This window comes from Onychomys torridus, chromosome 8 (assembly GCF_903995425.1).
Source record: "Onychomys torridus chromosome 8, mOncTor1.1, whole genome shotgun sequence".
NCBI classification, from domain to species: Eukaryota; Metazoa; Chordata; class Mammalia; order Rodentia; family Cricetidae; genus Onychomys; species Onychomys torridus.
The window spans coordinates 20,834,285-20,846,571 of NC_050450.1; the positions used below are offsets into that span (position 1 = coordinate 20,834,285).

Below are 12,287 nucleotides of genomic sequence, written 5' to 3' on the forward strand. Positions count from 1 at the left end.
CGAAAGCCCCGCCCCTGAGCTCAGCGTGACTCGCTGGTCGGACTCCGCCCCTTGGACCGGAGCCCCGCCCTCACTTAGCCTGAGCTTTGCAGAGGTGAGGTGCCAGTCACCAGAGCATCAACAAAGTTTTCTGGCAAGAATTTAGACCCATTTCGGCGATGTGTTATTTACAGTTTTCGCTGTATTTTACGCGCAGACGTAAAGAGCTTAACTATAGTAGATTACTGTTCCAGAGTCCAGGGTGCCAGGCTCTAACTATAAGCTTTGCATTCTTCTGTAGTCCGTGAACTGCTTGGAATTGTCATCCCTGCTGCAGGTGAGGAAGTTGACCACAGTCACATAGTAAGTGGGAAGGACCAGGATTCAACCTCTGATGATGACGTTTCAAGGCACAGGCTCTTGACTGTTAGCGCTACTGTATGCCATGTAATGTATGCCAGGGTATGGAGCACATCAGACAACCCTCTGAGAGGTCATATCCTGGGAAGCAGATGGGCCTGCAAATAGGCCTCGGGACAGACTGACAGCTGAGGATGACCAGGTCCTACTTTGCATTGCTGCCTGTTTTCGCAACAGCTGACTCCAGTGTGCCGGGCTGTGACCAGGTTCCTGGTAACAGCCACATGCCCTCATTTCTTCATCTAGTAGAATAGATTCCTGAGTCAGCTGGAATCTTCAGCAGCTGTACCAGCTCTTCACATAATTTTTAGGACTTTACCTGTCTAGCATATTGGGCAGTTAAAACTAGTTGGCCTTCTTAGAAACAAAACAATTTATTCTTTGAGAATTTCACACTAGGTATTTTGCTTCTTTGTTTAAGGAGGAAACATTTATTTTGAATCATGTGGTATGCTTTGTGCTGATACTGTTTTCCGGCATAACATAGCTCAGCAGAAATTATGATGTTTTTAAGTCTCAGGTGGATCACTGTCAAGGCCCGTTTCCTACTGTTAGCACATCTGTGTCTGTGTAGGACCTTGTTCAAACCTTTAGAGTGTCCGTCCAGCCTGCGCCTGAGGATAGCTATGAAATGTGGCCCAACACTAAAACCTTACAAAATTTTGTTGTTGTTGTTGGGTTTTGGGGGGAGGGGTTTACTAATTATGTGAGTCTCAGGTGTGACCTTTGTAGACGACAGTGTCACATTGCAGTGTCATAAGTTTGGACATTGGTTCTGGAGAACAGGCACTGTTGGCTGCTTGTTGTTTCTGGGAGTATATTAGACATAGAATGTGTTCACTTGACCATTGTGCATACTAGACAGGCTGTGCCCACAGAACCACTGTGCAGCTGAACTGAATAGACAAGAGAGGGTGAGCTCACCAGAACTAAAGGAGAGAAGGCCACTTGTTTCCTTAAAATCTGCTGCAATACATGCAGAGTACAATTCATCCTAAGACCCCTCTGAAGCAATTGTTTACATTGTTGTTCAAACAATCTCTAGGACTCACACTAGAGCCCAGGATAGACTCACTCTGGTGATCCCCATGCCGTGGCCTCTCGAGTGGTAGGATTACAGGCAAGTGCCCCGTGCTCTCTAGATGTTTCTCATGTCTGTTAAATAACAGTCTCTCATCAGCCCTCTCCCCAGCCCCTGGCAACCACTTTCTGTCTCAGCGTGTTTGGCTGTTCTAGGAATCTCCTAAAAGAAGAACCACATAGCAGTGGGCTTATTTCACTAAGCATAATATCTTCAAGGTTTATCTGTGTGTGTGTGTGTGTGTGTGTGTGTGTGTGTGTGTGTGTGTGAAAGAGAGAGAGAGAGAGATTAACTATGTAGACTAGGTTGGCCTAGAACTGCTCCAACATGTGATTCCTGTCTCCAGCTTCTGGATGCTGGGAATACAAACAGCTCTTTTTTTTTTTTTTTTTTTTTTTTTTAGCTGAGGGTCAAACCCAGGGCCTTGTGCTTGCTAGGCAAGTGCTCTACCACTGAGCTAAATCTCCAACCCCAAACAGCTCTATTTTTAAGGCTAATATTGCACCGAATGTACATTGTTAAAAGTGTGCTTGGCTGGGCAGTGGTGGCATACACCTTTAATTCCAGCACTCCAGAGGCAGAGGCGGTCAGATGTTCTAGGCAAGCCTGGTCTATGAAGTGAGTTCTAGGACAGCCAGGGCTACTCAGAGAAACCCTGTCTCAAACAACAAAACAACACAATAACAACAACAAAACGTATGTATATGTGTGCAACACATGTGTGCCTGATGCCCTTGGAAGTCAGAGGAGGATATTGGATATCCTGGAACTGGGGTTATGGATAGCTGTGAGCTGCTATGAGGGTTGCTGGGAACCAAACCTGGGCCCTCTGCAAGAGGAGCAGATGCTCCTAACAACTGAGCACTCCCTCCAGCCCCTTCCCTATGTGATGGGTATTTTAGTCATGAAGTTTTGTGTCTTAAGTACAAGTCTAATAAAATGGGGGGGGGGGAAGCTTATAAAACGTGCCCAAAAGACAACGTAGGAGACAAGCTACAAAACCAAAGTGCAAGTGGCCTTGTCTGCATTTGTCCCCAAAGGCGGACCACACTGAGGCCTGAAGGCGGAGGTAGTCTCCAGTCTCGTCAAGATCACATATTTTGGGGTTCTTTGTTTGTTTTGAGACAGAGTTTCTATATGTGGCCCTGGATGTCTTGGCACTGGGTCTGCAGACCAGGCTGGCCTCAAACTCACAAAGATCCTCCTGCCTCTGCCTCCATAGTGCTGGTATTAAAGGTGTGGGTCACCACCTCCCGGCCTGTTTTCTTTTTTAAAATAATTTTTAAAGACTTCTTAAAAATGTATGTGTATGCATATATATGTATATGTACCTGTCTGAGATTTATGTGTACCTCTGCAGAGGCCAGAGATCATCATAACCAAAGTGGAGACAGTCCTCTGCAAGAGTGCTCATAATTGCTGAGCTAACTCTCCACCCTCCCTTCTGCTTTCTTTTTAAGGTTTTTTAACAGTGAGGCCCAGGAGTCCTGCATGCCTGTCCTGCCTGCATCAAGGTTGCTCCTGCATCCCTTGGCAGCAACTGTAGATTGTGGTTTTTCCACCTCACTCCTGTGCTTGTCAGCACAAGTTTTGGCATATAGCCAAAGGCCACAAATCACACTAAGAAGTTAGCCCAAGTGCCTCCCAGGAAGCCTATGGTGGTTGATAAGAATGGCTTCCATAGGCTCATGTAATGAATGCTTAGTTACCAAGGGACTGGCACCATTTGGAAGGATTAGGAGGTGTGGCCTTGTTGGAGTAGGTGTGTCACTGGAGGTGGGCTTTGAGGTTTCAGAAGCCCAAGCCGGGTCCAGTGTCTTTCACCCTTCCTGTTGCCTGTGGAGCTGATTTAGAACTCCCAGCTACCTCTCCAGCACCATGCCTGCCTGCATTCCGCCATGCTTCCCACCATGCTGATAATGGACTAAATGTCTGACACTGTAAGCAAGCCCCAACTAAATGTTTTCTTTTATATGAGTTGACATGATTATGGTGACTCTTCACAGCAATAAACACCAAGACAAAGCTATATTGCCCATTGGTCTTTGAGACCCAGTTGGGGTCAGCTGCAGGTAGGTGCATGTCCACTGAAGAGCTGAATTCTGTTCTGGTTTCAGTGTGTCTCCCTGCCAGAAGCCACATCTGGCCAGGTTAGGGTGGGGGATATGGAACAGGCTGGGTTCCAGGAGCTTGTGTGTGTGAATCTGTGATGGAGGAATGTGGGGCATACATGGGCTGCAAAGAGGATGCCTAGAGGGAGTTAGACAAATAGAGCTTAAGCTTTAAACTGTTTTCGCCAGAAAGTAGATACAAATGATGCCAGAAAAAGTTTAAGCTGTTTATGTAGAAAGTAGATACAAAGGCTGGCTGAGAGGAAGCTAGCTTGGTTGTTTGTATGAAATTAGATAGATACAAATGGTGGGAAAAGAAGGTTAGCTTAAGTTATTTATGCTAAGATAAAATACTAAACACAAGAGAAGATGTCAGGACATAAACAACTTGTAAATAGGGTTACCTTTAAAATGATTGGTTGGTTCCTTCACCTCCTCCTAGGGTTCTAAGTTTTCTGGTATAAAAGAGGCTTACTGCCTGTCAATAAATGAGTTCTCGCTTGGCTTGGCTCCCTGCTGCGTCTGATTCTGCAGCACTTACTTTCCTTTCCTTGGTTCCAGGCCACTTCTTCACAGGTGACCTACGTTCCCGGTGGGCAGGTCCCCACAGAGGAACACAGCCTCGTGGTACACTCCAGCCACCATACCCTCAGCGGCCACAGCTGTGAACACCGTGCTTCCTCCCTTTGCAGGCTGTGTGTGATGGTTCATTTGGCTGTCAGCCTGCCTGAATCTGGAATTAACTGGAAGACAGTTAGACACAGCAGGGAGGGATTTTCTTGATCAGGTCATTCAGAGGGAAGACACAGCATAAAAGAGGGTGGGATGTGTGGGTGGCGGTCCAGATATGAGATCCAAGGGAAAAGCTTGTGGACTGAGCAGCTACTGGGTTCTTTGCTTCTGCAGTGTGAAGACAGCCACTGTTGGGTGAACCCAGGCCATACTGTGTAAGCGATCTAATAAATGCCCTGCTCCTATATATTCATTCTATAGGTTCTGCTCCCCAAGACAACTCCTGCACAGCTGTAAACTTAGTCTATAAGACATCTAACTTTCACTCAACTTCTAGACTCCTAAACTTGAGCTGACTGAGAACGAAGACAAACTGATAGAAATATCAGCCTGAGGCTGGAGAGCTGGCTCAGCAGTGAAGAGCACTGGCTGCTCTTCCAGGGGACTCCAGTTTGATTCTCAGCACCCACGGCTCACAACCCTTCTAGGTTTTGTGCTGCCCTCTCCTGGCCTTCTCAGGAACTGCATGCACATGGCACACAGATTTGCAGGCAAAACACCTATACTAACAGACAAATCTCAAATACTCAAAATAGCACCCCCCCCAACAGAATTTCCTAGTTAAGCTACTCATTATTGTCACTTGACTCCATTTAGCAGGTTACACCTCTGATGTGGTTGGCAACCACTCTGTAAGCTGGGTATGTATTCTACAATACAAATCAAGTTTGTGTGGATTTAAGAATTACTGAAGTTGATGTGAAACACACACATCACACCCAGGAATGGGAGCGCGAGGATGAAAACTAACAGAAACAAGCATGTGATGCCTATAGTCAGGCAAGGTTGGTGACCTGATACTTAGCCTTGAAGATGGGCACCGCCTGCCTATGATTCTGACATTCTGGAGGCAGAGGAACATGACTTCAAGGCCAGCCAGCTTGGGTTACATAGCGAGGTCTTAATGAAAAATGACAGTAATTGATTAAAAGTTAAAACAAGGAAGAACAGTTCTTGCTTTTGGTTGTTGTTGTAGCTTTTTATATAGGGAGAACAAGCAGGGAGTGGAGCCGAGTGGTACAGCATGTTTCTGACACAGGCGCGGCCCTGTGTTCCATTTCAGCATGCAAAGGAAAAAAGGCCGTTCAATCCATTCTAACCAAAGGCTGATTTCCCAGAGGTGGCGAGTATTCCAGCCTGAATCAATCTTGAAGTTTAATGAAGTCTAAAACCCACATGCCAGTGGGAACTAGACAAGTAAAGGCAGCAGGCAGTTCAAGCCAGTATAGGAGGGGAAAAGGATGCCAGGCAACCAGGCCTAACAGGCATTCACGAGACTCTCACATCAAAAATGCTAGAACTGGCTAAAACCAAAAATACAAGGACAAACAAACTCAGTCAAGTCTCAGCACAGGTTGCTAGTTCCTGAGTTAGCTCCAGCAGAGGAGCACTTTAATTAGAAAACACACCAGGCCTTGGAAAAGGGAGCCTGGGCAAGGAGCTGCAAGAGACCTGGTTCATCTGGTTAAGAAGGGATCTAGGAGCCGCGTGGTGGTGGTGGTGCACACTTTTAATCCCAGCACTCAGGATGCAGAGGCAGAAGGATCTCTGTGAGTTTGAGGCCAGCCTGGTCTACAGAGTGAGTTCCAGGACAGCCAGGACAAAGAAATCCTGCCTTGAAAAACCAAAGGTGAGGGTGGGAAAGAAGGGATCTGGGGAATAGCAGTCAGGAAGCCTGAGGACCATCTATCAGGCCTGGTGTGCAGGCGAACAGCAATGTGAGCTCAGTGGGCTCTGAGGGTGCCAGTCGGTATCCTGATACCATCAGACAACCCCCTGCCTCAGAAACCAGAGCCCCGCCCTTCTCCCTCCACAGGCACAAAGAGCAAGGCCTATCACTGCTACTGCGCTGCTCCACCTAAGACATCTGAGAGACTGACAGGGGTGGACGAGAAGGCTTTCATTTATAAAATAATGCAAATGCCACTTGACATTAGAAAACGGCTCCAATTTTTATTCATGAGTTATCGAAACTGCAAAAGGAGATTTACAAGAGTGACAGGTTAGTAGCAAAACACAATGAAACACATCAGCCACACTTTGAAAGGTTTGAAGCAGACACCAGACAAGGCCTCTGCGGTCAGCCCTGGCTGCATGACCGCCTATTTCACTCCTGTGTCCTCAGTGAGCTCCCTGCATTGACCTTTCTCTTTCCCAAGCTGCCGAGACTTGGCTTTGCATTCAAGAACTTTTTCCCTGTCTTTGTCTGGTTCCAGCCTGGCGATATCTATCTGTTAAGAGACAAAACAGAGTTTTAATGGAAGGAATTTATAATCTCCATAACCCCCGACGGTGGAGCCTCCTTTAGGTTCCTCCTGCCAGCCAACCTCAGGACCTCAGATTCCCACAAGACCATCTATGCAGTTCAGTGATGTGTTGGATATGGCTGAAAATTGTTCTTACATCCCTGGCTGACAGAATACACTGCCTAGAAAAAAAATCTGGATTCTCACCAGCTACTGAGTAATAATGCAGGAACTATGAAGATGGGACCCTAACCACTCGGGTTTACGGATCTGAAACTCAGAGAAGAAAACTCGTCCAGCAGTGTAAAGTCAGAGTTCAAAGGTGAACAGCACATCTTACCTGGGTGGGGATGCCCAGGAAGAGAGCTTTGCCCTTTTCTCTCAGGACTTTTTCTAATGGACAAGTGATGCTTAGAATGCCTGAGCCCTCTTGCCACCAGCTTGGGGATACATCATGAAGAAGGGCAACACAGAAGAGCCAGTGGTCCTCAACCTCTCCAATGCTATGCAACCCTTTAATACAGTTCCTCATGTTGTGGTGACCCCAACCATAAAATGATTTGTTGCTACTTCATAACTGTAATTTTGGTACTGTTATGAATCGTTAATGTAAATATCTGATATGCAGGACATCTGTGTTAGGACCCTGTTGTGACCCACAGGTTGAGAACCAATCCTCTAGACTCTCCTCTAAGCCTGTCTGGCCTGCCTCTAGGCTTCAACCACCCCCATCTACGCAGACAGCCCGGACAGGCCAACACCCAGCCGGAACACTACCTTGCTGGGGTGGATGCGCACGTAGACAGTCATGCTGTTAGTCGTCTCACGCTGTCCCTGCTTGAGGTAGCTTGAGTTCTGTACACTTGGGCTGTCTTGCTGACCTGCTGACCTCTGTAGCGTCCTCAAACCACCTAGGACAGCACAGCACATGGAGGAAGCTGTCAGGAACACACGGGCTAAACATACAAACTTCTGAACATAAACAGACTGGGCAGTCAGAGCTGGTTATTTTGCTGCTATATAATTGTCTTACGGTTGGCTGGGTAGAGATTCTTCACATTTATTTATTTACTTAAGGAAGAAGGAAAATCTTCCTCAGCCAGGGATAGTCATTACAAAAGTAGTCTTGAGATGAACAAGTATAGGGCAGGCAAGATGGCTCACCAAGTAAAGACCATTGCTACCAAGCCTGAGGGCATGAGTTCGATCACTGGGGCCCACAGGGTAGAGAGAAAGCCCACAAGTTGTCCTCTGCCCTCCACAAGTGCACAGTGGCACATAACACGAATAAATAAATAAACATTTTCAAAAATAGGAGAATATAATCATTCTCTAAGTGAAGACAGAAGCCAGGGTTTTGCACATTAGGCAAGTTCTACCACCAAGCTGTATTCTAGCTTTTAACAAATCACAGAAAATGGTGTCAAGAAAACTTTGTAGCTGGTCAGTGGTAGTGGCGGTGGTGGTGGCGGCAGCAGCAGCAGCAGCAGCGCACGCATGCCTTTAATCCCAGCATTTGGGATGCAGAGGCAGGAAGATCTCTGAATATGAGGCCAGCCCTACAGAGCGAGTTCCAGGACAGCCAGGTCTACACAGAGAAACCCTGCCTCGAAAAACAAAAAGAAAAGAAAAGAAATTTCCAAGACTATCATGCAAACATTTGAAACCCTCAATTTTAAAGCTACATTGTGGGCCTGGGGATGCAAGAGCACTTGCCTAGTGTATACAAGGCCCTGGGTTCAAACCTAGCACCAAAACCACAAAACTAACCCGTGGCTGGGAGTGGAGTCAGAGGCGGAGGACGTGCATAGATAGTATGCACAGGCCTGGCACTGCACAGGTCTAGCACAATAGACCTATGTAATTCCGGTACTCAGGATCAAGGTCATCCTCAACTCTATGCTCTGTATCTTTTAGCTTGAGTTTCAGTTTCTTCATGTCTAAAAGAAAACACAATTCTTTTTAACTTTTTAGCTCCTTTATCGTACCTATCCTACTCATCTAGTTCATACATTTCTTCCTAGTCAACAGGTATCAACTGAGCCCTGCTGGGAGCCAGGCTCTGGACCAAGAGACCCGGCAACAAGCAGGACAGCTCTCCGGTACATGGACCTTAAGTGTGAGGGGCAATAAGCAGCTCTCAAGTAAATTCACAAATGTCATCACTGATCAGGAAAGGAGACACGAGAAGTGACTAACCTGATACAGTCGGCTTTTGTCACAATAGGACGATGGGTGTTGGGATTACAGGGAGATGACCCTACTCTGTGAGGACTACGAGGGTCACTAAGGAAAATGTAAGGACTCAAGACATCTAGTGAGATATGCCACTTACTGACATATAGAAGCTGAGAGGAAAACCAGATTTTAGAAGCAGTGGGAGTGTTAGGCTCGAGACCGCTCTAGGGGTCTGAGCTTGTGTCTCAGTAGCAGAGTGCTTGCCTAGCAGGTTTAAGGCCCCAGGTTTGATCCCTACCACAATTAACAAACAACAGCAACAACAAAACTCCAGCCTTAGCTAAATAGTGACATCCTGTCTCAAATTAATTTCAAAAAGTGGGAAGTTGCTATTACAGAACATACACTGAAAGCCTGGAGAGAATACTAAACAGGAGGAATGTTAGACCCGACCCAGGCCTTGATGAACTCCAGGAGTTAGGGAGGCAACAGAGGGGAAAAACAACCAGAAGAGGAGTCTGGGAAGTTGCAAGCCACCGCAAGCTTGATCTCAACTATGGTGGTGCCACCTGTTAATAAATGTGGCCACTATATTGAGCCACAGCTCAAAGCAGAGTTTATAAGGCTGCAGGGGTGATACTGAAGGCCATCACAAGTGAATGGGAGCACAGTTGTAGGCAACTTTTTTTGGGACGGGAGGAACCACACAAGTCTCACTATGTAGTCCAGGCTTCCTCAGTCCTGTTCATAGCTAATGTTCAGAACAACTGAATGCCTGGTAAGTGCATAGTACTCCTTCTGGCAACCAATCTAATCTCTAATTTTATCCCCCACAGTCCTGTCACACCCTATGCTCCAGTCATTGGGAACACATGGTCTTTGATAGTTTTGTACCTCTGACTTGCTGCTACCAACTCATTTTCCCTGTCACACCTAGTATCGTTACATGGTCGACTTTCTCAGATCTGTCCAATTCTGCTAAACTCATGATACTGTAGCGTTTTCTCCTTCAAAGACTGGCTCAAGGGGCCATCGTGGGCTAGCTATACTTGGCAAACTACAGGTCAGTGGGCTACATTGAGAAAGCAGATGTTTGCAGTCTTGGCATATTATTACTATTATCGAGGAACCGAATGCACTGAAGTGGCCTTGCTGAGGTCTTGGGGTATGTGACTACTCCGGGATTTCATGCTAAGAGGGTAACTGAGTCATATGCCCCTGGGTAAGAGAACCCAAGGACTCCTGGCTGTACCTGGATCTCATCGTCCTTGCGGACAAGCACGGAGCGGACATGGTACTTCTGCCGCAGTTCCTTGGACAGCCGGGAAGACATGGTCTTCCGGAGCACGTGAGAAGGGACATTGAAGTGGCTTCTGAGGCTTATGCTGCGGTCCGAGGTCACCAAGAGGTGGAACTTCCCGGTGATCGCTTGTTAAGGTCACAGGATGTAGGAAAGAGCCAAGTATCTATCCAAGAAGGGGTCGTGAGAAAACCACTCTCCCACCAGTTCCGGTGCAGTGTGCGCAGGGCCGGATATGACGTTTCCCCTCGGGGCGGTCACAGAAGGCATGCGAGTCTCCACTTCCTGCTGCAGGAAAGCGGGACAGCGCCCCCCGCGGCTGGAGCCAGGTCTCGGCGTTGGTCCCTCCCAGTAGTAGAGCGGGCGGGGCAGCAGCCTGGAACCCCTAAGTCTTAGGGCCTAAGAGGTGGGACTGCTTTGTAGGTAGGGCCTGCAACAGAAACTCATCGATGCTTCTCTGGCTTCAGTTTCCGGTTTTGTACTGGGGACCGAATCCAGGCTTTTAGGACCTTTTCTAGCCTGCCTGCTGTCTCATTCCTATCATTATAGTACTGGAGAGGAGGAGCCCAGGGGATCGAAAGTTCAAAGCTAGCCTAGACTATATGGGACCCTCTCTCAAAAACAAAACAAACAGTCAGGGCCTATTCTGTTGGGTAGACAAGCAGGCATTAGCCAACTCGGAGGCCACTGCGGATGGGCTTTCCTTCCACATCAGCTCGGCCTGCCATACTTGTTTCCTTTGTAACACACCAATTTTAGGGAAGGGAAGCACCACAAATTGCCCCTCAAGGTTTGCCCGCTAAAATGTCGACCTTGCTTGCCATGACTGTTTTTCCTCCCCGACCCCCCATAACAGGCCTCCACTGCCCAGCCCGTCTATATTCTTGGACTCTTTCTTGGATTCTTCTCTCTTTCCTCCTGGTAGCAGCCGAGATTTACAGCTTGCCTGCCCCGTTAGTTTCTCTAAAATTCCCATGGGATGGTTCTCAAAACTTCATTCTGAGTCCATTTTTTTAAAAAAAATATTTTTTATCAGTAAGACTGAAACCCACTCCCTGTTTCCCAATAACACTTCTATCACTGAGCCATATGCAGTCCCAATTCCTTGCTGATGCCCTTTTGGTTTCTCACCATTCTCAAACTCTCCACGCTCACCCCCACTGCCCCCAACAAAGGAGTCCGTAGAAGTTATTCCTCAAGCGGGGCGGTTTACCGTGTGAGAGACGCCATGAGGCACAAGAAAACCCGCTATAAGAGTTTAGTAAGGGAAGGGAATGGAAAAGGTGTGCATAGGCCTGTGGAATGAGCTTGGAGGAAAAGAGAGAAGGATTGTAGGTGGACCCCACTTTTATAGGTCCCCCCCCACACACACAAGTGCATATGGGCTTACAGCTACACCATGCATGTGCTGGGGGCGTGGCTAGGAATTCTAACAGAAGTCACATGGGTATGTACTGCACAGTTGTTCTCAGCATCCTGGTTACAGCACCTCCATCCGTGGATATTCAAGTCCATTCCATCATAATGCTTGATATAGCCCATTCATGTCCTCCTGTAACTTAATTGTGTCTAGATATAACATCTAGTACAATGTAAAGGCTATGTGAATTCTTATACTGTATTGCTTAGGAAATGAAAAGAAAAATCTGTACATGTTCAATTTAGATGAACAATTTTTTTTTTTTTTGTCTAAATATTTTCAGCCTGTGTCTGGTTCAATTTGTGTGAACTCTGCCCATGTGGCAGACTGATTGTACATTGTCCACATTCTTTAAACACTATGACATACCATTCAAAAGCCATCTGACTGGCTTCTTCAGAATTACTAAGCTCAAAATGCGAAATTTTGGGCCCTACTACAATTCTATAAAACACATGGTGGGGGCTGGAGAGATGGCTCAGCAGTTAAGAGCACTGGCTGCTCTTCTAGAGGTCCTGAGTTCAATTCCTAGCAACCACATAGATGGCTCACAACCATGTACAGTGGGATCTGATGCCCTTTTCTGGCATGCAGGCATACACGTAGAGCATTCATACATAAAAATATAAACAAATTTAAAAAAATTAAAAAATCACATGATGGGCTGGGTGGTGGTGGTGAACACCTTTAATCCCAACACTTGAGAGGCAGAGGCAGGCAGATCTCTGTGAGTTCGAGGTCCGCCTAGTTACAGTGGGAG

At 46.9% G+C, this 12,287-nt stretch overlaps 1 protein-coding gene across 1 annotated transcript; it reads right to left on the reverse strand.

Moving 5' to 3' along the window:
- Positions 1–6,310: 6,310 nt before the first annotated feature.
- On the reverse strand, positions 6,311–10,835 carry Rpl26l1 (ribosomal protein L26 like 1). The gene is given in 6 exon segments (XM_036195196.1): positions 6,311–6,614; positions 7,407–7,477; positions 7,480–7,540; positions 10,060–10,235; positions 10,312–10,483; positions 10,785–10,835. Coding segments are annotated over 6 exon segments (660 nt in total). The 3' UTR covers positions 6,311–6,485.
- Positions 10,836–12,287: the final 1,452 nt, after the last annotated feature.